The sequence below is a fragment of the Dromaius novaehollandiae genome, chromosome 5 (assembly GCF_036370855.1).
Source record: "Dromaius novaehollandiae isolate bDroNov1 chromosome 5, bDroNov1.hap1, whole genome shotgun sequence".
Taxonomy (NCBI): Eukaryota; Metazoa; Chordata; class Aves; order Casuariiformes; family Dromaiidae; genus Dromaius; species Dromaius novaehollandiae.
The window spans coordinates 5,150,091-5,174,098 of record NC_088102.1 but is presented as its reverse complement, the minus strand read 5'-3'; the positions used below and the strand labels follow the sequence as shown (position 1 = coordinate 5,174,098).

Sequence of the window (24,008 nt, the reverse complement as noted above, 5' to 3'; positions counted from 1 at the left end):
TGCATAAAAATACCTGCTCAAGTTATTTATACCTTCGGCTCAGGACATTGAAATCAACTGTGCTTCTGCAGGATCAGAAGAAAGCGAATAGAAACATTAGGTAAGAAAGGAGTCTAGACCCAAACGGAAAAGATACTCCGCTTGTCCCAAACTGGGGTGAAAAAATCCATTATTTGAATAATTTCTTTAGATTGAAGTCTCTCTTTGGAAAGCAGAATATTCAGATTTGATGCCTTTGGGATTATCTGCGTCTATGCCACTGGAATGAAACGTTTAGCCCTCACCCATCCTGAAACGAGAAGCTGACTGGTGCCTGTCCCACTCCTAACGCAGCCGCGCTGTTCCAGCGAAGGAAGGAAGGTCCTGATGGTTTCTTTTCCTAAAAGAAAAACGGGAATCAAGCCACGCTGTAGATCCAGGTGTTGGGATCACATCTGCCCACCCCCATTCCCTGCTACGCGGGCCTTGCTTTGCTTTGAATTGCATGAATAAACCTGGCACGCTCCCTGATCTGAGCCAGCAGCAGGTAGGTATCCACCGCTGCAGAAAGCCGTGGCTCCAGAGTCCATTTGGCCCTCGTAGGAGGGAGGAAACGTCCAAAGTAAACTTCCAGGGGAGATTTTCGGCTGGTTGCAGAGCCGCTGGGCGTTGCAGTCATAGCCCTCTCCTGGACAGAGGCACCCAACGCCCGCTCGCAGGGGAGGCTCCCCGGCTCCGTAGATGATTTCATGGAAACGGGTGGTGACGTGAGCCTCCGGTCCGCGTATCCTTTTCTCCTGGCTCAGTTTCTGCTGCGTAACCGTGTTCTGCGCGTTTCATCACCTCTGACATCCGCAGCCTTCGGGTCACGGCCCGCAGCCCGCTGGTATCTACGTGGCAGGTCAGCAACACCCGAAATGTCGTGCGTGGGGCCGGCCGGTCCCCGGGAGCTGCGCGGCTGGTGATGGTGTGGCTGAAACACAGAAAAAACGTGTTTTCGGGAGGACTGGAAGAAGCGATCCTTGGCCTCCAAGGACTGCAGCGGTCACGGGAAGGCTCCGTGCATCGACCCGCCGCCGAGGCTGCGGTGCAGCCGGGCTGTTTGCGCTCAGCGACTTCGGGAACAGGCTTTTTTATGGGAAACAATGGCATTTGCTCCCTTTCTCGCTGCCTGCCGGCATCCAAGAGCTCGGAATCACCCGTCCTCCCGGCCGAACCAAGCCCCCCGCCACGCGCGGGTATTTCGGGAGCCTGCAATCAGTTTTGCCTGCTATTCCGGGCAATCGGATTAAATTGCCGGTGATTCACTGCTCTGCGAAAGGGCGGATGGATCCCGGGCCGCGTGTGCAGGGCTGGGGGAGGACATCAATAAAATCCTGATAAGATACATAAAAACCTGGCCAAGGGTTTCTGTTTCCGAGAGCGAGGGCCAAGCCGTCTCGGAAAATCGACTCCCGACATGTATTTAAATCACCAAAAAACAGTTAATCTGGTGTTTCCAGGTGCAAAACTTCCAGTCTCGGCGCATGCGCCTGCAGCCTCTGTCCGAACCCGGCCCAAAACACTGCTTTGCTGCGCATCCCTCCGGCGCTGGCACCAGCGCGTAATCCAAGGGAACCAAATCGCACCCAGCTCCTGCAGCCGCTGCGCTCGGCCCCGAGCCCCTTCTCCCCTCCGGAGACGTGACTCTCGCGTGCTCCGAATCCCCAGGAAACACCCCAAAACGCCGCGCGCACATGAGCAGCTGTGGCCACAGGGCCAATTTTACAGCACGGTGTCGCGGTCTGATTTCCAGCGCACGTGTCGAGCCTAAGCAGGCGCGGGACATAACGCCGGAGCAGCGGGACCGCGCGGGGCGGCTGGGCGGTGCCCCACGGACACCAGGTATACCCCGCGGCTGAGGCCGGCCGGCTCATGACACCCGCGGCGCAGCCGGGCGGCGGCGCGTGACGTAGCGGCGGCGCCACCCAATGGCAGCGGCGCGGGCGGTATAAAGCGGGAGGCGGCGGCGGCGGCGCGCGGGCTGAGGTGCCGTGAGGCAGCGGCGGGCGCCATGGAGGCGGCGCGGAGCTGTAACGGCTACGCGCGGGAGGAGCGGCCGCCGCCTTCTTCTTCCTCCTCCTCCTCGGCGGGCGCGGAGAAGCCGCGCATCGTCTCCTCTTCCTCCTCCTCCGGCGGCGGCGGCCTGGGCGGCTGGCGGGGCGAGCGGCCGCGCAGCGAGGAGGACAACGAGCTGAGCCTGCCCAGCCTGGCGGCCGCCTACACCACCATCCTGCGCTCGCTGGGCGAGGACCCCGAGCGGCAGGGGCTGCTCAAGACGCCGTGGCGGGCGGCCACCGCCATGCAGTTCTTCACCAAGGGCTACCAGGAGACCATCTCGGGTAGGGGCCGCGGCGGGTCGGGGGTGGCGGGGCAGAGCCCGCGCTGGCTGCCCCCTTGCCCGGCTCCTTTTGGGGGCTGGTGACTGCTTTTTGGGTCTGTGGTGGCTCATGGGGCTGGTGGCCTCTCCTGGAGGTCCCCTCTGGGTGAGGGTGCTGGTGGGACACACTGGCCTGGCAGGGTGCTGTCCCTCTTGTCTCCTGCCTCCCCCAAATCCAGGTTTTCTTAAACTTCATGCTGCCAAAGTTCATGTTTTCATCTAAACTAGTGTGGTGCTGGCTGGGGTGTGTGAAACAAGTGTCTCTGCTTCCCCTCTTCTAGTGCAGACTTCAAACTCTGCAGTCTGGTGAGCCTTTGGCCAAAAGGTGTGTTTGGAAGTGGATAAGGAGGATTTTTTTTTTCCTATTAGCAAGTGTAGATTCTCTGAATATTCTCAGAAAGGGTCCTGTTAATTCCCTTTTCAGGTGAGATCTCTTCTGTGCTGGGAGTGAAACTTGAGGAGGTGAGGTGGGGGGGGTTGGGGGGGTCCCTGCCCCCTAGGTGAGGGGGGGAGGTCTCTGCCCATCTCAGGGTCTGAGTACTGGTGTGCAGAGGTGCCCTGGGCTCCCATCGCTGCCCTGGATGAAGGTTTCCACAGCTTGGTGGCTGTGGGCTGTCCCTGAGGGTACAAGGAGAGGAAGCTGGTGGGTTTTGGTCTCCTGCTCATCACCAGAGACTGAAGTTCTCTTGGCTCCACTGCTGAGTGACTCCTATCTGAAGACTTAGTTTCACTTCAAGTGAAATGCTTTCCTCTTCCTAGCCTTTCTGTGGAGGACTGCCCTCTTTATAAATAACACAGGCTTGGGAAGCTAGGGAATTCCCCCTTTCACTCCCTGTGCGGAGGAAAGGAGAGTTCCTGTAAGTGGATGAGAGATACCGACACTGAGAGCGAGGAGTCTTTTGAATGTGAATCAGAAATGAGCTGAGTGTGTTCTGCTTTCCTGAGTACAGCTCTGCTGTACTGAGCCTGCCCCAGAGCTGCACCACTGTTGTATCTCAATGGAGAAAGCCAAACTGTGCTTGTAGCTGGTGTCAGGGACTGGAAGGGACTATAGAGTCCAGCTTCTGGCTAACCCATCAGTCTTTCATAAATACGCTGTGCTCTGACTTGTAAACTGTCTTATTTTCTCCCACGTCTCAAAATTGTTGCCTCTTCCAAAACCTGATTGCCTCTGACTTCTAGTATTAACTTACAGCCAGCTTATACTCATGTGCCAGTGTTGTCTCTTAGCTTTTCTTTGCTTATGATAGCATTTCTCCCTTGACCCTTGTTTTGTCTTGCAGACCAAATCAGGTTTTGGGGTTCTCAATTGAAAATAGGCTCTGGACTGTGTTGCTTGTCCTCGTTCCACTCAGACCTCTTTGTTTTAGTGCTGCTATGTATTGCTTGAGAAGATGTTTTGTCAGGGACTTGGAATGATGCTCTTCTACTGGGAATAACTTCCCTGTTGCATTTGGGATTGCACTTGTTCCTTCATTGCTGTGTAACATGGGAGGTTTCATAGCCATCCTGTCAGTCTCTAGCAGAAGGATTTTTTTAAGTGATAGCCTCTGAGCATGAATTTTCATGCTGAACTTTGAGGTTGCTCCCTATTGTAAGACTTCCGTATCTTGCTGCCAGTCTTGTGTGCAGGGCCAGTTATGCCAGACTGATTCCCTTTGGCTTTTCAGTGCCTTCTTCCTTCTGCTCCAGTGTGGATTCTCGGGGATCCTGATTTCCTGGACCAGAGTAGTTCTGAGTAGTCCCCTCTGAATATCTACAATGGGGGAGAGCTGTATTATATCCAAGAGTGAAGTTATTGCCACTGCTAGTGGCTGTACTTGGACTGCTTTTTTCCAAAGATAAAATGAAATAGTGATATTAACACCTGTTCCTGTGTCAGCTGGGGAATCCTTTTTTACTTTCCAGGTGCTTCTTTTCCAAAACAATGCTGTGCTTCCAGTCTATCCATTCTTACTAGCAAAACAGGAGGAAAGAGCTGTAACTGAAGGATGAATCCCTAGCAGCTAGCAAAATGACTAGTGGATGAGGAGCTGGCTGAGAGCTGATGTGGAGGTAACTTACATTTGGGAGATCCTTAAATACATTGTGAAACCTATGGAGTCTTTAGTGTTGCTGGTTGTGGAAATGCAGCTCTGGCCACTTGCCTCTGCTGCTGCATCTTAGTGTGCTGCTTGCTTGGTGATGCCAGTGCAACCAGCTGCATAGCCAGGCTGTGAGCAGCACCAGGAACTGGCTTGCAAAAGAACAGCCCCCACCACCTCTTTATGTGCTCTGATTTGTTTTTCTACCTCATTCAGTTCCTTAATGTTCCTAACTGTCTGCATGTGCAGGGGTTAAGGCTGTGATTTGTGGGAGGCTGAGATATGAGTTGAAGTCATACCTCTCACTAGGCAGAATTTAACTGCTATATATGAAATGATGGGACTTACAGGAATTACAGAAGGTTTCTCAAGTGCAAACTCTGTCATGAGTGTATGAACACAGGGCCAGAGGCAAGATGTGGATGCTGACTGTTAGTCCTAGCTGAGCTCACAACCCATGCTGCTATGTGAAATTGTTGCCTGACTGCAGCCAGAAAAGAGTGACAAAGCCAAACCTAAGGAAGTAAATATCAAGTATAGCTGCAGGCTTTAAAACCAGCCTTCTGCATTTGTCTGGGTGGGATTTCTATTTTATGTAAGCAAAGGAAAGTAACTCTATTTCCAATAGCAAAGAAATCTTTGTAGAAGTTATATTCCCAAATTATTAAATCTAGTGAAGGTTGGAGTGTGAACCTGGAAGTATGCTGTAGGTCTGCAGCATTTAAAATACTTGATTCAAACTTCACTCACTCTAAGTGAGACCATAGAGGTTTTGTGCTTGGTTACAAAACTAGGCTACTTGATTGCCTTGAATGCTGCCCACTGCTCTTAAACATTAGCCATCTGAGTGGTTTTTAGCTCTTGCTTGTGACTGGGTATTCTTGAGTGCCATCAGGTTGTGGTAGCTTTGGGTATGGTGAGGGATGGTGGCCTTGCTGGCCTTGCAGTGATCCACCTTCTGGGGCGGTGGTGGGAGGGAGATGGCAAAGTGGTATGAGTGAAGTCCTGTTTAACCCTGTAGCAGCAGTGTATTTTTCATAGCTTCCATACCTTAATTTGGAGTGATGTGAGGAAGATCATATCTAAGTTCTGTTTCTTTTTCCCATTCAGATTTCCATGAGTAGCAAAAAATGATTGTGCTGTTTCCAGTCTCCACTGTATACACTTTGTAGCTTGTTTTTGACAGTGCAGTGTAAGTGTTCCTGCTTTGCCTCTTCTCTGCTAGCTGTATTCTACATCTAGTCAGGATAGTGTATTTTAGTGTTATTAGATGTTTGCTTACTGGATGTCTAAATCTGGCTCTTGTTACTCTTCTTAGATTGTCTTTAGTAAAGCCAGGGTTATACTGGGAGTAAAGACTTCAACTGCTAGCTCTCTGACAAAATGTATTCAAATGTATTTATCTCAATTTTATAGTACTAGAAATCAAACTTTCATTGGAGGAGAAATGCGATATGAAATAAAGTCCATCTGGGGAGCAGGCTTAATGCTGGCTGTTCACATTTGGGCATGCACTGTATACTAACGGCTGTTACAACAGAAGCATCTTGAACTTCATGCCTTGTCCAGGGTGGTGGAGCAGATGGGATACCAAAAGTTTTGCTTCTCAGCTTTGTGCAGTGCTTCTGTCCTGCACTTTTTTCCTGGGTGAGGGTCAGATTTGTCAGCTTCCTGCTCCTGGGAGAAAATTCTGTGTAACAGGATAGTAACCTGTGCTCTTGGTATATAAAGGTAAGCTTGACTGTTAGTAGCTGGTTGCCTTTATGTGTAGTCTATTCAGAAATTGTCACAAAAGACTAAACCTTAAGGGATCTGTCCCTCCTTTATTAAAAGCTTAATGTTACTCAAAGGTGATGTCTCAGACTATATAAATGTTGCAAAGGACAAGTGTGTGCAGATGCAGTAAATGAGTAAATACATGGAAATACAAGATTGCAGATGGTACTAAATTGTAACTAAAGCTGAAAACTTCAAAGTCAATCTTGCTAAACAGAGCTAAATGGTGATTTCCAGAAGTGGCAAATGTCAATGATGTTAGTGTCAAAAGATAAGAGCTGGTTCTGATTGTGCAATACTGTAGGAGACATCAGACAGGGCTCAGTAAGCTCCCTGCAACTGCGATAGGAAGTTAACTTGTTTTCAGCATACATAAACACTTTAAACAAAACAGCATGTTCATTAAATGGTGTAGTTGGTAACAGTGATGCTGGTAATGAATAAAAACTGCAAGACTTCTTTGATCAGGATGTTAGCATTCAATTATGCTGGCAGATTCAGCTGCCCTTTTGGCATGTTTAATAGGGAAATGAAAATCAGAAACACTGAAGAAGAGAACTTTGCTTTCTCAACCTTTATGGTTTGGAAGGCTGCATGTACATTTGATTTTCCTTGAAGCCAGCTGCTAAGTGACTTTACTGTGCAGATTTCATTTTAAAGCAAATAATACCTAGTTATGTCCAATAGTAGTAGACTAACATCTGGATTGTGCATCTTGCATTCTTTGCTCTCTTTAGTTTATGTACTTTTCTATGGAGAAGAGTGAATAAATACAAGCTTAATACTTTGTTTTCACCTTCTTGTCTCTGTGGAATTGGTATTTTGACAGATGACAGCAATGGAGTAAGCTCATAAGTTTTCAAAGCCTACCCAGTTTGCTATGGAGGAGAGGTGCTAAGCATCACAGTGTAAAAATAGACAGGCAGTGCCTTAAACAAGCAAGGCTGTTTGCTCAGCAACACTGCCCAGCAACACTGCCCTTTGCTAAGAGCTGGTGAGTTACTTCATTCTTTCCTGTTACTGGAAACAAGATACTGCTTGTTCTCTCACTTCTCATACACAAGACAGTCTGAACTACTACTAATTTAAATATCAGAATTATTGGTGGTACGGCCATGCCTTGTTTCTTGTACACCAAAAGGTGGGAGAGACAGAGTTGTTCAGAGTAAGGGTCTTTTTTGTTTTCCCCTTCAACCCTCGCCCCCAAATGGGTGAAACCTACTATACTGAAGCACATACTTAATAAAGTGAAACTTATTGCTGCTGGGAGCTAGGACTCTAGGATTTTCCAGTATTTCCCCTTCTTCCATTAATACTTAAGTAATACTAGGTTAACTAAGCTTGTTTGGTGTTTTGTCAGGAATCTATTAGATCTTTTAACCTCTATCTGCTCCAGGATGTTACCTACTGAAGATTCTCTTTTCATGTTGCTTTTCCAAAGCATTGTTTCAGCTTTACCTTTTCTTTCAATTTCAGTGATGTGTGTGGATGGGGGGCTTTCAGCACCTTCTATGACATGAGACATTATGAAAGTTATTGAAAACCTGATATGTTTTTAATGTATCTCCATAACCCTGCTTTCCCTCATATTAATAAATGTATCAGTATAGGACCACTTTCAAACCTCATCTTGGCTTCATCTGAGTCTGTAATAGTTATTGCACAAAAGATCTGTTATTATAGACAATAGTCTATAATAACTGATTTCCTAACTTGAATCTCTCACTGCAGCATGGAAAATTTTCTAGGAAGGTAAATGAATTCATACAAGTTTTGCTCAGAATTAGTTGAATAACAATATTGCTTTTCTTCTGTCTGTTCTCCACAAAATATGCCTTAAATTATACATCTGGTCCAGCTGTTTCTAGTAACTGAGGAGTTCAGCTTTGCTTTGGAAGCAAATGTTCCTGTCTGAAGTTGAGCTTCATTTCCAGGCCTCTGGCATGGCAGTGATGACTAATATTTGACAAATACTTCACCAACTTTTAAATTATGTCTGAGGCTTGTTTTCCTTCCCGTTCGGAAGGTCCATTATGGCAAGGAAGCTACATGGTACTAATGCTTCTCTAATCCTCTGCAGCTTTTGAACTCTATTGCCTATCTAAACAGTAATGTTACAGGTTATGCTGCTTCTTGAGCCCTTCAAGACTACTTGAAGCAAATAACAATTCAGCTGTGAAGCTGGCATGACCAGAGCATTCCTCCTCTCAGCTACCTGAAGTCATTAACTTCCTGCAGCAGTCTATGCTCTTGTGTAGATGAGTGTTACTGTAGTATGATTCTGTACTCTGTGCATAATAAATTCCACAAACAAATTGCCTTTTAATACTGAAAGGCTGTAATAATTTTCTTGTGTTGCTTGTCTGGACTATTTTGTTTAACTACAATTGTTCTGTAGTGTAACACATGAATAAATCTCAGTTTTGACTCTACATCTGACTACTTACCCAGCAGCACCTGAAAGCTTTATAGCAATTTCCTTCTAGATGATTTAATCTGACTCTGTAGTCCATTGGTTTCCCCAGCATACAGCAGGAGGCATGGTGCTTCTAAAAGCTAATTGTATGTGGATTATGTTTGTGTTCAGATTTTCTTAATCTTAAAAGGCATTTTTACCCAGCAAAGGTGGTCAAAGGTACCTGCCAACATATATCATCTCATTCTGCTGTAATGAATGGTTAGTTTTTGGTCTCTGGCTACATCATATCGCTGTTCAGGAGCATCTTCCAGATCATTACCCATTCCTGTTTCTTACATGCAAGATCCCCTGCAACTGATCTTTGTGTGAGTCAGTTCTTGCTCCTGGCAGAGCAGAACCCAGCCTCAGCCTGTACTTCAGTCTGCTCAGGCTGAGGAGACTTGGTGTTGTGCAGCTTCCTGCTCACCCTTGTAGCGTGTCTGTGGCAGAAGGCCTGAACCTGTTCCCAAGAGGGTCTCTGCCTGCTGCAATCTGGGGGATCTGTGGGTTACCAGAGAATGTGGAGGCTGTAATTAGGACAGCCTGGAGCCATGTGATGGGCAAAGGAAAACTCTGCTTTACATCTCTGTGGGTATGGGTCAGCTCAAGGAGCAGTGTAGCAACTCTGAGACTGCCTCCATCTTCTTGACACTGAGCAATCCTCAGCTTGATTCCTCTACTGGGCCTGCTGATGCTGGCCTGGGAGGAGATTCATTGCTCTCCTGCCTACTTAACTAGTAAAATTCAGATGCTGGTGCAATCCTCAGGGTCATGTGCATCAGCCCTTCTGGTGCTGAGGGGCCTTTGACTCCTGAAGCTGTTCTACAGCAAGTGTACTTCTACTGAAAACTTGAAGAGGTCTGAGCCATACAGCTGCACTGATGTTTTGCTTAGTGAGAAATAGTGCGACGAAGTGATCATCAAGCAGTGGGGCAACTTAAAGCTTTACTAAGGCGACTTAAGCTGGAGTGAGAACAATCTACAAACACTTTGGTCTTCTGTTTCACAGGCATAGTCAAAAGCAGCCAGAGAATTGGGCATCTGAAGGCCTGTGAAGCTGATGCAGTACTGCTCTGCAGCATGCTGTGATCCTTCATTCCCTTCACCTATTGAGCCAGCTGCTGGGTGGGCATTTTATCTTTGCTTGCCAGAGGTGCTTTTGATTTCCTGTGTCACATTAAAGCCATGCAAATAGTTTCTATAGCAACAGGTCTTCTTGCTTAGCTCTGACGCAAAATCCCGAAAGGTCTCTCTTGTTCCATGTCTTCATGCAATTCTGATTTTTTTATCAACTTTCTCTTTGGAGATAAAAAGGAGAAAAAAATCAGTTCTCCTGCAAGAGAGGTCACTGTTTAGTTTTTAACAACTGTCTGAAGTCTCTACACCAGGACCTGAACTCCAGGCCAAAGGAAAAATCAGCTGGAATAATCTAGGGATTGCCCTTGACTGTACATCTAATGTTTGTTCTTGTTGTTGCCTTCCTCCAAACCACACATTTTTATCCAAATCTTAGCTTTTCATTAACATGATGTGTTCAGGTTGAAGTAGTAAATTCCCTTAGGTTTTCTGAGGTGGTGGAGAGCACATACACTACTTGCAGTCTCCTTTGGCTTATATTTAGGGCTTTGTGATGGCACTCAAGCACAGCTGTATTGCAGTGATGGCTAGTAAAATCTCTGAGTGAGGGCAGGTATCACTCAGAGAGGCCAAGGGACTAGCTAAGAGCGTGTCTGTCGTCTTGCTTACAAAACAGACGCAAGTCATATCCTCTTACTGACGTGGAGGATTACGTAGACGGTACTCAGAGGGAATAAAAGGGTCACTTCACTGGAGAGGAAGGGTTTTTTTTGTTTGTTTTTTGTTTTTTTTGGCTTAAGTAGCCTTTTGAGGAGGAGCACATCTGATCTGTAGGTGTCTTGCTTTGTTAGGAAACCAAACTAGGAGAATTTACTTCTGGCTCTCCCTTCCTCTGAAAGTCCTGTGGACTTCTACGTTTTTGCTGTGAAGAATCTGTCCCAGGAGGAAAGGATGGAAAAGGTGCAGTCAGATTAGACAGGCAGGTAAGTATTTTAGAGCCGAAAGATATAACCAGTATAAAAATGTCACACTTGCACTGTGTGAATTGGGAAAGGCCTGGGGAGGAAGACAGCTTTTATATCCTGCCCTCAGTGGTGGAAAAACTAGTCTGGAGTTGCAAACATCTTGAGGCCTCCAAATGAGGAAATTCAGTGGAAAGTAATCAAGCTAGTGAAGTAAGCAGTGTGGCCTAGTAGATGGAACATAAGAACAAGGTAAGAGATGAATTTGTGCCCCAGCTTTGCTTCTGGCCTGGCTGATGTGAGGCCCTGTTCTCTTCTGTCCTTTCAGCTCTCTCAATCTGTCTGGAACACGTGCTGCAGGTTGTCTGGACCCTGGTAGTAGCTGATGCTATTGCAGATTGAACGACTACAAAAAACAAAAGGCAGGCAAAGTTATATAAAACACTATTGCCCCTCTGCACAAGGGTCTTTGCCAAAAAAGTCTGTTCAGGGTGATTACTGAAGAGCAGTGCTGGGGTGGGATACAGCACAGCATCTCATCACAGCTGCTTTTGCCCAGTGGGCTGTTGTTGTCAACAGAAGACTCAGATTTCAAGGGGGAGGTGTATGGACAGCCACAGACTTTGGACTAAGCTTGTTTTCAGAACAGACTTGTAAAGTGGACTGCAGCAGGATATAGAGGACTGGAGCTCTGTTCTAGCACCACAACTGTTCAGGCAGGGCATCCTGCCTCCTGTCCTATCTTCTGTTTTGTCTTTGTTCCCCTGTATCATCTTGCAGTTGTGAAGGGATTATTGGAAGGGCTAATGGTTTCTTGTTTCTTTCTTTATGGATTTTGGCCCTCCTCCTCAAGGAATAGCTATTGCTAACTGTTAAAATTTAAAATCAACAGAAATTGTTGCAGGCACAACTGCAGAAGTTATGTAGCTGGCAGGTATCATCTGTGATCTGGCTGCAGTTTGCTGCTGATATTCAAGAAATTTAAGGTGTAAAATTGAGAACATTTATATATATGGAAGGTGCAAAGCACTCTGCAGGCCGATGGTTACGTTCTTGACATGTGGATCTGTTTGCTTACATGCCTCCAAAACTCCCTGTGCATTACACAAACTGCCATGACCCTGGGTTGTAGCCTAAGGAGGGGAGTTATGCAAGAAGGATGACCTTTGTGTTCCTCTTCAATTGCTTTAGCCGTGGGAGAGGGGTATTTTGTCCCTGAAGTGACCTATGTGGCACTTCATAGGTCACTTAACCTTCTTTTTTTTCCCCAGCTTTAAAATAGGACTAATAGCTCTCTCCATAACACAGTACAGCTCTTCAGCACAGTAACAGATTCCTTAGATGAAGTCTGTAAGGATCCATCATATATATTTAAAAACTGTTTGTTTGACAACTTCTCTAAGCCGATGCTCCTTCTGTTGAGCTGGACTGGGCCTTACGCTGTGTCGCACATTACTGTGACTAGTAACAAGAACGGGGCCCTTCTCGACCATTTGGAACGGTCCGCTCCGTGCGTGTGCTGACGTAAATCCATATCTAACATCGGGCTCTGATGCGCTCCCAGCGACGATGGTCTGAGCCAAGCTGGTGGTCTAATAACATCAGCAGTCACTCTGGAGATGCTTCTTGGATCTGTTTGGATTTTGTTTTAATAATGCTGTGCATAGCGGCAGGTTTCATAAAAACACTGTTTGCCTTTCTGCTGTGGAAATGGCAGATTTGCAGAGTGTTCTGGGAGGCAGGGAGGAACTAGACTGCTGCTCTCACTCCTGTCCCCTGTCTTCAGATTCTGCCCTGCTTCAGGGTCTGGCTATTCCTGGCTGAACTCAGCATAACGGTAGTTCATGGTGCTTCCCATATAGGCAAAAAGATACTCTGCCTCTCCTGCAGTGCTCACTGTAAACTAGACTCTAAAATTTGAAGAACAAAATCTTGTGCCTCCATAAAGTTGTTCCCTGGCTTCTTTCACGCCCTCTATTTCCTACCCTCTGACCAGATCAAAAACCTTCTGGGGTTCAGCCTCGCTGTTTTCCAGGTTGTCAGCACTTCTTGGGAAGGAACGTGAGTCGCAGGCAGAATATCGTGCGCACAGTTTCCAGGGTTACCTGTGTAGTGCTGATAGCAAGCAGGAAATTAAAATGCTCCATGATGATGATACATTATCGACAACAGATGGTAGCCATTAGGTGTACGTGCATGTCAGGGGAAGGCATAAAGGCAAATAGAGCGGACACAGCTATTAGATTTCTGTAATCATCGCTGGAGGTGCCAAGCTCTACTTTGGATGAAGCTGGGCAGTCCCTGAGCCCCCTGGTTTCTCTTTGGGCCATGCTGTGTGTGACACAGTTCTTGGAAGCAATGCCAAGTAGTCAGTGTGGCCTCAAGTTATTTGCAGAGGTTTTTGCTAAACAGCTCTTCTATGCAGCCAGTGCGCATTTTTCTCTTCAAAAAAGCTCTGTCTCTTACCTTGGGGCAGCTGTTCTACTTTTAACCTCTCCAAGCATGGTCCAACTCCCTGCAACCTTTGTGGAGACAGTGCTGATCTGCTGTAACCTGTGTCAGGAATGCTTGGGGACTTGTCAGGGGACTGCTAAATCTGGAAAATCGATGGAGGATTTGTTTGCTGATCTTTGAGACTAACAAAGCCCCAAGCCCTCTTATTGCTAGAAGATCTGTCTCTTCCTTCCTCTATCTCTATGGGTCTTTTTTCATATTTTTTGTTACCTCTGAAACATAGAGCTAGGTTGGAGTACGCGTTTGCATGCCTGCTTGCAGTACAGGACACAGCACATTTCTCCCTAATCTCTGCCTACAGATCTTCTTCTAGACATCTGTGTATGCAGGTGCTGGCTGGTGCATTTCAGGATAAAACTGGAGAGAGTATGCTATTTGGGTGCAAAACTTCCTGGAAGATAGTGATGCTGGTGTTCAAATGTGTGAAGGAACAGCTATGATGGCTCAGCTTTTCTCTAAACTCGGGCTGAACTTTGCTTGTGGAATGTGGAGGCACGTGGAAGCCTACTTCTAGATGTGCTCTCCTCTTCAGCACTGGCTCTGTCAGCTGTAGTTTCAATTAATCTTAAGATGCATGTAATTCTGCAAAGGCTAGGCTTTTCCAAACCTGGCACAAGCTAATGCTATTTTAATAAAGCACCACAGAATTTCTTTTGGCATAGCACATAGGGAGTCTGACAAAGCATTGTGCCAATTGTGTGATCTTAGGCAAACCAGAGCATGGTTGCATTGTTAATCCATACTTCGCTCCCATGTTTCAACACTAAAATCTGTAGTTTTGAGATAGCTCATGACAAATGTGTAGCTTTCTCAGCTACTGGCTGGAAGAACTTTCCGTGCTCGTGCGTATAACTTTTTTAATATAAGTGTTTAATTTCAGATGTTCTGAATGACGCCATCTTTGATGAAGATCATGATGAGATGGTAATTGTGAAGGACATAGACATGTTCTCGTTGTGTGAGCATCACCTCGTTCCATTTGTTGGAAAGGTAACTCTTCCTTGCAAAATAAATACTGGAATACAGGATCGAAGACCTAAAGTACATGCAAAAGACCTTGTAGCTGCTTTTTTTAAAGCTATAACTATTTACCACTTATGGCTGTGATTGCAGAAGTTAATCCTTAGATTACAAATGAGGAGGACCTTCTTAAAGCGAGTTTTATTTGGATTTAAGCCCATAAAACATAATGCTCAACCCTTCCTAGTCTATATAACCTAATGGTTTCTGACATTTTATATCAAAGCTCTTTGTGAAGCAGCAGCAAGCCTTGGGGGCAGACATCTTGATATTAAACCAGCTCACCCTGCACGCTGGCTCTGCTCTGTCGTGGATTACACTACTGGCTCAGAGGTAGCTCGTTCGCATTTGTCTCAGGAACCCCTGCAAATGGAACAAACTTTTGATTAGCAGCACTGTCTTAAATAGGCAAGCACAGTCAGAAGGGCTGTGCTCAAAAATGACTAGCAGGAGGCCGCTGCAGTTGGGATTCCCACAAAGGGAGCTTGTATATCAGATAGTGTTGAAATTGTAGTGTCAACAACCTTAAAAGTTCTAAAGTTAGGCACTGTAAACTTGATGAAGCATTTGGAGTTGGAAATCACTTCTGCAAATCTCAGCCTCTTTACTCCCACATTAGCACGGAAGGATGGAGCTTATTTTAATCCATCTGTTTTACCATAAAGTGCTCATAGGCTGGCAAGTGCAAGTCTTCTGTAAAATTTGATCAGTGCCATGTATGTTCCAAGTGCACTGTCTCCCAAAAACAAAGTACTTGAGGAGGAATCACTTATTTAGCTAGTGGAGTCACCTCAGTTTTGTCTCCTTTCTTTCCTTGCTGTTATTTTATACTAGAAAACAAAGTAACTTCTTTTTCTATGCAAGCTTTCTGTTTTGCCTATTTTTCTTGGTTACACTTACTGTGTATATTCTTTTCATTACTTCTGTGGCAATATATGCATTCTTTTTACATCTAGCTGTTTAGCCTGAGTGGTTTGGAGAAATCTCCTCGCAAACACCGAATCGGTCCTGCTCGTATAATGGTCTGCTAAATGACTTGGTATGCCTCTAAATATTCTCAGACTAACCATTCTCCTGTTGGGTACATCAAACAGGCTGCAAATACTGATCAGTAGGTCTTGTATTTGCAGCTCTATCTTAAAAATAAAAGTTCACAAAGATACTCACATGGGGAACAGGATTCAACACTTATTTCTAAGTTATGTCTCTTACTTGATCTGAAATGTTTCATGTCTTTCAGGTGTCAGTGGGTTGATTACCCAACAGAAGTGATAGGAATGAGCAAGTTAGCCAGGTAATTAGGTGCACTGTGGTACCTCTATCGCAGGTACAGTGATACAGGATGCTGAGATGGGGCCTCTAGGCAAAGCCCTAGGAGAGAATCCATCGCTGATACTCCCCTACTGTATCTCGGCTAATTTTTCAAGTCTCTGGTACAGTGACACAAATGCTGGTTTATAATCTGCTACAGCTGTAAACCCACTTGAATTCAGTAGCCTATGTTGCTTTCTAAGACAAGAAAATAAATGCCTTTCCCCCACTCCCTCCCCATCCAAACATTTGTCTATGCAAGAACCTATTTCAGTATAGTCCAGTATTAGTGTTCAGTAAATCTGCATTCAAGTAGCATGGAAGTTGACTTAATCATACAGTAATCTTTGGCACTATCAGTAACATGTGAATTGGCCTTAAAAAAAACCAAGCAAACAAACAAAAAACTCAGTAAGTGCAGCCTGGTTTTGGTGGTGAAGTATTTCTTGCCATCAGAACTTTCACTGGAATAAAAGTATAATCTCTCTCTCCCTCTTCCTAAACCCATTTTAGGCCTTGAAAGGAAAGCATGTTTGTTCTAGATGAGCGGTGCTGTGCTGAGTAATAAGGACTGCTTTTTGTACCCAAATGTAGTACTTTATCGCATTCCTGAGACTTGGAACATAAGCCTTGGCTCTTGAAAAGTTGTGGTATTTCTCCCGCTCGCAAAACTTACATATTCTTCACCAGGACACTGACCTCACCAGGCATTTACAGTCTTTGTTAGCTCCGTAATCTTTCAGGCTTGCATGGTGGCATGTCCTTCCCACATGCTGGAATTGTATGAATCCCATTTCTGGATTGTTCCAGAATTGGTTCTGGGGTGAATGCACATCTCATTCTCTGTGCATGAGGTTTCACATGCATTTGGAAGCAAGCGTTTCCATTCTGTTAATGGCTGTTCTCCTCTGTCTAGGTACATATTGGCTATCTTCCAAACAAACAAGTACTCGGGCTCAGCAAGCTTGCTAGGTAAGTGTTAATGTAGTGAAAGTGATGCCAATTTGTAAAAAGGATTCCAAGCTGTTCTCACTGTGCTAAGCTTTCTAATCTGGTCTCCCTCTAAAGCTCAGCACACTTTGCGTCCTCAATTTGGATTTAGCCCAATCCTCAGCATTTGCGGGGAGGACAGAGAAGTCTTAGAGCTCTGTGTTAATTCACATCACAGTTGACTGTAGTAGAGCTGTAATTGCATGTTCATTGGTGTCTGCAGGGAACACAGGAGCAAGAACAAGCAGAGAAACTTGCTCTTTCTGAAGAAGGCAACCAAAACCAGTGGAAATCTCTAGCTGTTTACCTCTTACGTGTGTATTGACCCATAAGAACAAAACCCCAGAACTTCCAAACTGTAAATGAACACAGCATCTCTGGATTTGAATTGCATCTAGAGCTTTCATATCTCTTAGCTGACTCTTCAGATAAATTTGACATTTTTCTTTCACTTGAGACCTGCTGAGAGAACTTTGGGATAGACTTTATAGATAAGACTCAGCCTAAAAAACAAATTATGATGCACTTGAGAAACCTGGTTGTTATGTAAAATAGCTTTTTTCCTTCCCTTGGACCAGTTCCTGCACTGGATCTGTTACAAAGTGACACTTTCCACTTCTAGTGGGGAAGGGGATGGTACATCCCTTAAATAAGCAGATTATGGGATGCCAGAGTGGAGGGTTCTCTTCTAACAAACAAATCTGAGAAAACTGGCTGCAGCTCAGAAAGACCACATAGAACTTGCTTATACTTTCCTTGATGCGTCTGCTAATCTTCTTGTAGTTCCAGTAACACTAATGAGAATTAGCCTTGTAAATCTGCATGCCTGCTGGGTTTTCTTAGTGGGTAAGAAATGTGTAGGATATGATGCTAAAGTGCTTTAAATTCACTCAGCTCTGTTCTGTGCTCTGTTTGCACAATGATGAATTTGATTTGGAAGTAGAAAGGCCCTTGGAGGTCAAGCTGCTGTTAATGTAACCTCACTTTACAGGGAGATCGTCTTTCAGGAGTGGTTATTAGTAGTGAATTCTGGTCTAGTGGTCTAGTAGTGGGCGCTTTAATCAGAGTGGGCTCCGATTAAAAGGTTCAAACAAGCATTTCAACACTGAACTTTCACATTTGTTTACTGTGACTGGACCTATGTTCTTCTGGAAGAGGTAGTGCCTTTAGCACTTGGTTTTGTTTCTAAAGAGCGTCAATTCAAATTAAAGATCACATTTGAAATATACATCAATCGATTTGTTTTTGCTCTGATCTTCAATTATCTCTGAATTGCAGGGGTAAAAAAGGGGCTCAAAGTTGTCTTGAATGATTCTTAATGCAGGTGACAACATGGTGCTAAAAGCATATAATTTGCCTACTGTTTCTTCTCTCAGTATAGAAACATGCTTGGAAGCGTGCAAGGCTTCTTCCACTGTACTTTAAAGGTTACATCTTGCCTCTTTTTCAAGTTGGGGTGAAACTCTTGTATACTATAATAATGAAAAGATTAGATTCTTGTATAACAAAGTGTTCTCAGTCCTCACTTGCTATTGAGTGCTGACCATGAAAAGAGATTGGTGGGCCAAATCGTACTTCCCTTCCTTGTTCCATATAATGCAACCGGTGTTCAGAAAAGATTTGTGAGGCTGTTGGAACTGTAGGTATAATCTTTCCTAATAGGATTAGTCTAATGTGGTGAGTTTCTGTAGTTGTAGATGACCCCTATTCAGTAAACAAACATCTTTCTTCGGATTTTAAGCTCAGGCTTGAAATGTTAATGCAAATAACCCTTTTTGTGCATGAGAAGCCCTGTAAGCATGTTTGTTTAATACAACTGTAAAAATATCTACCAGCATCAACTTTTTCCTATCCATATATTTAATCTAAATGCTATCTGGCTTTGTTTAGAATAGCTGTAACACAACCATTTCACTTCTGGAAGGGGGTTTCTGCATATAATTCTCACAGCAGGCAGGTCTCATTGTCTGAAATGCTTTTTGTAACCAGTGCCTCAGGCTGCCAGCGTGTGTCTGTTTCTTGTCTAGGCTGGCCAGATGGGTATTGAAGCTTGCTTTCTACAGCAGCTTCTTTACCTGGCCGCTTGACTTGTAATTAAGCATTTGAGATCTGCAGGAATAACCACTCTGTAACTCAGTGGGTCATAAGACTTTTCTGTTAAATATGTGGATTATAGTACTGTGACGATAAATGATCGTGGTATCACTTGCATTGCCCCACAAATGGGTTAAATCTGAAGTCACATTAGAGAGCAGCACTGAGGTGATCCTTGCAGTGGAGTGTGAATGATGGTGTGATACATTGGGGGAGAGTATCTGTTTCAAATAAAAAATATTTCTCATTGTTCTTAGTTAAGTTTGTGGTTAAATGCAAGAATCCAAAACATCTCTTGCTCAAGTTCAGTAGCCCTCTGGAAATCCAAATATCTGAACTGTCCTTAAAACAGTGTTTGGTTTACATTGAGGCGAGAGGAGGTAGTCTAACTTCAATTCCAGGATTAGCTTTTGGGAAATCCTTGCGCATGGATTCCCTTGGAAATGTATGTTCCAGGTGGATGTTGGTACAAGTGCTTCAAAAATAACAGCCAAAAAATAAAAAGCTGTAAGGAGAAGTGACAGGATTACCCCAGAGTTTTTGGTAGGGCGGGAGTAGGGCCAGCCTGTCACTGAACACTGTGGTGTGCTAAGGGAAGTCCTGAAGCAAGCAATGCTGGCCAGAGGCCGAGCAGCAAAATGATGTGACTTGGATTTCCAGGAAGGGCACAGCGGCAGGATGATGTCACTTGCATTTCCCAGAAGGGCACAGATCAGTGCAGTGGTCTTGCCTGGTAGTGCAGGGTTAACTGTGAAGACCAGACAATGGTCAGATAAGAATAACTGTAATGTTATTTGTTTCCTCTTTTTTTTTCCTCTTTAGGATCGTGGAAATATACAGTAGAAGATTACAAGGTAAATAGCTGTTTTTTTTCCTAGCGTGTGCAGTCCTTTGCTAGCCAGCTCAGGGGCTGGTAATTAATTTTCTGTAGATGCAGTCCACCTATAAGTTAGTGTTAAGAAAAACAGTGTTCTTGATGTAGCTGTTTGGTATCTGAGGCGGTGTGGAAGGGCTGGATATTTTGCCTCCCTGCTCTGTTGTTGCCATCTCCCCTCTTCCCCTCTGCATGGACCCTGTTGTAAAACACTGCTTTTTCCTTCTGAGTTTTGGCTCTAGAAGACCACTCTTGAAGGAACAGAGACTGCTTTTGGAGCTGACTATCTGGGTTAGGCTCAGCCTGGTTTCATTGTCCTGTACTTAAATTTGGCCTGTTCATGGCAACAGAAGTCTTAAAGTGACCATTAGGTGTCAGACTGGTAAACGAAGGGTGCTAGAGCTGTAGTAAGTAAAGCTTTGCAGGACAACAGACTTCCTAAATAACTTGGGTTTGTCCATACTTTCTTTAAAAAGAGGAGGTTTGTGTGTAAGGAATGAATAATGTACTTCTAAATCCAATGAAAAAGTATGTAAAAACTGAAAGAAAATAAAAATGTAAGAAAATCTAACTGCATAATGAGACACACAAGGTCTGCTATAACAAATCATGGTACTGCAAATTCCTGCAAACATGAAATGCAAAATGATTCCCCAAATAAACAAGAATAAAAGGTCTGTCCCAATAAACCAAAATACAAGATAGGATCTGGTGATACTCCTCCTCCTCAGACAACTTATGCAGGAAGAGCGGAGCTGGGGCGGGGGGGTCAGGTCCCCTTGGAAAGGAGAATACAATAACTTGATGCTGTCCTCTCTCCTGTGTGTAGTATGCAGATACTGATGGTGCCTTTATGCTGGTCAGGTCTAATGCTGATTCTGAACTCTCCGTTGTCCTTTCAGTCCAGGAACGCCTTACCAAACAAATTGCAGTAGCCATCACAGAAGCCTTACAGCCTGCTGGAGTTGGAGTGGTTATTGAAGCCACGTAAGTTCCCCTGGGTTGTTCTGTGGTAGCGTTCGGGCTGTGTGCGACGGCCGTGTGGGGGACACCAGCTGTGTGCTGCAGAACTGCTGTGTGCTGCCTCTTGGCTGCTTACGAGGCAGTGTCCATGCAGGCAGAAGCAATCCTTGCATGGTTAAGCGAAAAGGGCTGCTGGACTGGAGCCCTTTCGAATGGGGGCCCCCATATCCGCTGCGGAGATGTAACTGGCAGTGCGGTCAGTGGTCTCAGCTGAGCTGAATCCATGCTCTGCCATGGTGGCACCTTCTGCTTCCTCGAATGGAGCAGAGTTCGAGTCTAGCAACAGGCAAGTCACAGGCAAGAGCGCATCCTGGAAGAGTGGAATTTTCTTAGGATCTGAGGAGAGAGGGAAGTGCTCAAGAGCTGAGAATTGGACCCTCTTTTCCCTAGAGGAAAGCTGAGGTACTATAGATAGATGTTCTTTCTGAATATGGAGATTTCATTACTTCCACAGAATTTAGCTTAACCCTGTAATAAATGTGTGTTTCTCTTTTTGCAGGATTACTTGTCTCTTTACGGAGTCTGCCTGATTTATTGACATGTCGCTCTCATTTCTTCTAGGCATATGTGTATGGTAATGCGTGGGGTACAGAAAATGAACAGTAAAACAGTAACCAGCACAATGTTGGGGGTATTCCGGGAAGATCCAAAGACCCGTGAGGAATTCTTGACTCTCATCAGGAGCTGAAACTGTGCCATTCTCTAAATGCACTGTGGAGGTTGTTCTGTCCAGTGTCACTGTCTGTTCTTATCTGTTTCTACATCTCTCTTTTAAACTAAATCGTCATGAATTGTTGTCATAGTCTTTGTGCAGTGAAAGACTTCTGATGGCAAATGAAAAATGTAACGATGCGGTAGGCTTGTCCTGGATTTCTAATACTGCTGATGTCACAGAATTACACAGCTGTGAATAGGGTTTTGAAAATGCTTTTTCATCTGGAACACAAAATATACTGCCATTAGGAGAAAAATGGAATTTGAGTGAAATGGATATTTATGAAATAGTTCTGTTTTGTAGAATAAATACAGTGCAGCATAGGAAACAATCGAAAGGCTGTGGATCCTTGTAGGACTGCTTACATGCTGCAAATACTGTACCACTGCCTGAAGAGGATGGTCCTGAATTTTATCTGACTGTATTTTATTACAAATCCTTTGGCTGTTTCAATATATGGATATGTATGTTATACCTCTTGGAGATGTTACCTCTGGTGGTGTTTTATATTCTTGCTAGTATTCATCTTTTTAAATTTTTTTAATTAATTTGAGAATTAAATGTGTTTTTCCTAGCCTCTTAACGTGCAGGGAATTAATTGCTAAATGATTTGGGGCGCAGCCTTACTTGCTGTAAAGGGTTTTATGCACCTTCTTCTCTGTGCCTCAGAATATCCGACCAGGTTAGCTATCAATTTCTGACTATTTTTAAGCAAACTTTAACAGAGAAGAAAAAAAAAAAAAGACCCAGAGTCTGTGTCTGCAAAAACCTAAGATATCCAAAGAGGTTTTTAATGATTTTTTGTGTGTTGAGTTTTCCTTCTCGGATTTCCATGGGTTTGTTAGACTGAGTAGCTAAAACTAGTCCGGTATTCTGAAAACAAAGATTTCTCTTCAAACATTTCAGGATTTGCTTCTCTTAAATGCTGGACCAAAGGTGGGCACTGAAATCTTGAGCACAGTGCATTGTACCTCTCCTGCCTGTTAGGTCATTCCAGGACAAAATAACCTGAAATGACAACAACTTATTTCATAAGAGCAATTGAGAAAAGTATTTTCAGGGCCATCAGAATGAATTAAACCACATTTTTGTGTGTATGTGGCAACCTCTGTATGTGGCAGTGTTGGTACAAAAAGTTTCAGTCCAATGGACTTGGCTGAACTTAGAATTTATTATAATTTTAATGAGAGTTTTGTAACTCTTAATTGGGAAAACATGACGCACAAATGAAAACCACCCTTCTCAAACTAAGTACAGGAGGCAAAACTTAAAAAATAAAATGCCAACCAATGTGTCGGATGGCCACAATGCACGTTGCTGTAGTCATATCTGCATTGCTGAGTATGAATCCAAGATGTTCTGTATTTTAACCTAAAAGGCAGTTCCTAGTTTGGCAAGCTAGATCTTACTAGCTCTTACACGCTTGGGCTCCTCTTTCCAACCTGTGATGGAAACAAAGTAAAATTTATGACAGGCTGAATTTCCATTGAGCCTAAAGAACTTTAAAGAGTATAAATAAGAAAGGCTTAAAAAAACCCCGACTATTTTTATTTATTAATGTAACTACCCACCTTTTTTTTGCCAATAACCTCATGTATTTCATTACACTAACTTTACCATGAAGACCTTCACAGTATTATTAGGAAAAAAAAACCCTTTGTAATATCCTGTATCCTTGATCCCGTATTACTAGGTGCTATAAATGTATTTCTCTGCTAGCACAAACAAGCTCTTCTGGACCAAGCTGCAGTGTTGCACATTTATAAAATACACTAACTCTCTGGCTTTTGTTTTCCTTAAATGACTGAGAGCAGATATTGCCACTTGTGAGTTCAGTATGTATTTCAAATATCCAGCTAAAAAGCCTTAAATCATCCTTGTTTGAAGTTCAGAGTAAAACTTTTTCTCTTTTTAGCTCAACAGTTGGAAGGAGAATTTGAGGACCAAAGAGGCACCCACTAATGTTTGTTTCTGTCTGCTTGCTTTAGTTGTTTGAAACTGTTAATTCTTTGTAAAATGCTGTGTTACTCCTGAGGTAATGAAAAGGTTGCATTTTAACCACTTATCTTTATTCAGGATAAAGTTCATATTGCATCACCACCAGTTTTTATTTCTGTGACCTGTAGTTCTTAAAACATACCTCTCTATACCTGTGGCCTTGGATTTTGTTCACATTTTTGCTGTTGTAAGATTTGGTGCATTTTTTTTGGAACCATTAGTACTGGTCAAATACGTGAGCTTTAACTACAGCCAATGTGTATATATGTATAGTACGTACAGCCTGCCCTTGTACGATGTAGAAGTCTGTTGTCTCTAAAACATTAAAGCACAGTGTTCTCTTTTGAGTGGCAGCATCCTTGTCGACGGGGAGAGGTGATGGCACCGCACAGGGAAGCAGCGGCAGTGCGTGTGCAGCCCTTTTGGGTGAGGGCTGTCTCTGTGCTGGCAAATGTTCAACCCTGTGGTGAGATGCTCAGTTGGTCTTCTGAGACTGTTGTCCCCAGGTGAGTCTCCATTTGTTGCTGACTGGACAGCAGAAAACCCCAGAGCATCTTCCATCAGGATTTCTCAGTGCCGGAGGAGTCTGCAGCAAATAAATCGGGACGGGGAGGATGGGAAGCAGTGCCTGGTTTGGAGCATCTGTGAATCTCTCTTCTCAGCTGCAAGCATTGATGCTTGTGTGGGCTTGTGGTCCTCTTGCACACTTCATAA

At 44.3% G+C, this 24,008-nt stretch overlaps 1 protein-coding gene across 1 annotated transcript; it reads left to right on the top strand.

Moving 5' to 3' along the window:
- The first annotated feature begins 1,970 nt into the window (after positions 1-1,970).
- GCH1 (GTP cyclohydrolase 1) lies at positions 1,971-23,638 on the top strand. The gene is made up of 6 exons (XM_026100042.2): positions 1,971-2,360; positions 14,150-14,259; positions 16,517-16,572; positions 19,507-19,538; positions 20,461-20,545; positions 21,143-23,638. The coding sequence occupies exons 1-6, from the start codon at positions 2,033-2,035 to the stop codon at positions 21,267-21,269; spliced, it is 738 nt and encodes a 245-aa protein (XP_025955827.1). The 5' UTR covers positions 1,971-2,032; the 3' UTR covers positions 21,270-23,638.
- The last annotated feature ends 370 nt before the right edge of the window (positions 23,639-24,008 follow it).

Coding starts and splice junctions, on each gene's coding strand:
- GCH1 (XM_026100042.2), top strand. CDS start 2,033: ATGGAGGCGGCGCGGAGCTGTAACGGCTACGCGCGGGAGGAGCGGCCG. Junction 2,361..14,149: donor CTACCAGGAGACCATCTCGG/GTAGGGGCCGCG, acceptor GTTTAATTTCAG/ATGTTCTGAATGACGCCATC. Junction 14,260..16,516: donor TCGTTCCATTTGTTGGAAAG/GTAACTCTTCCT, acceptor TCCTCTGTCTAG/GTACATATTGGCTATCTTCC.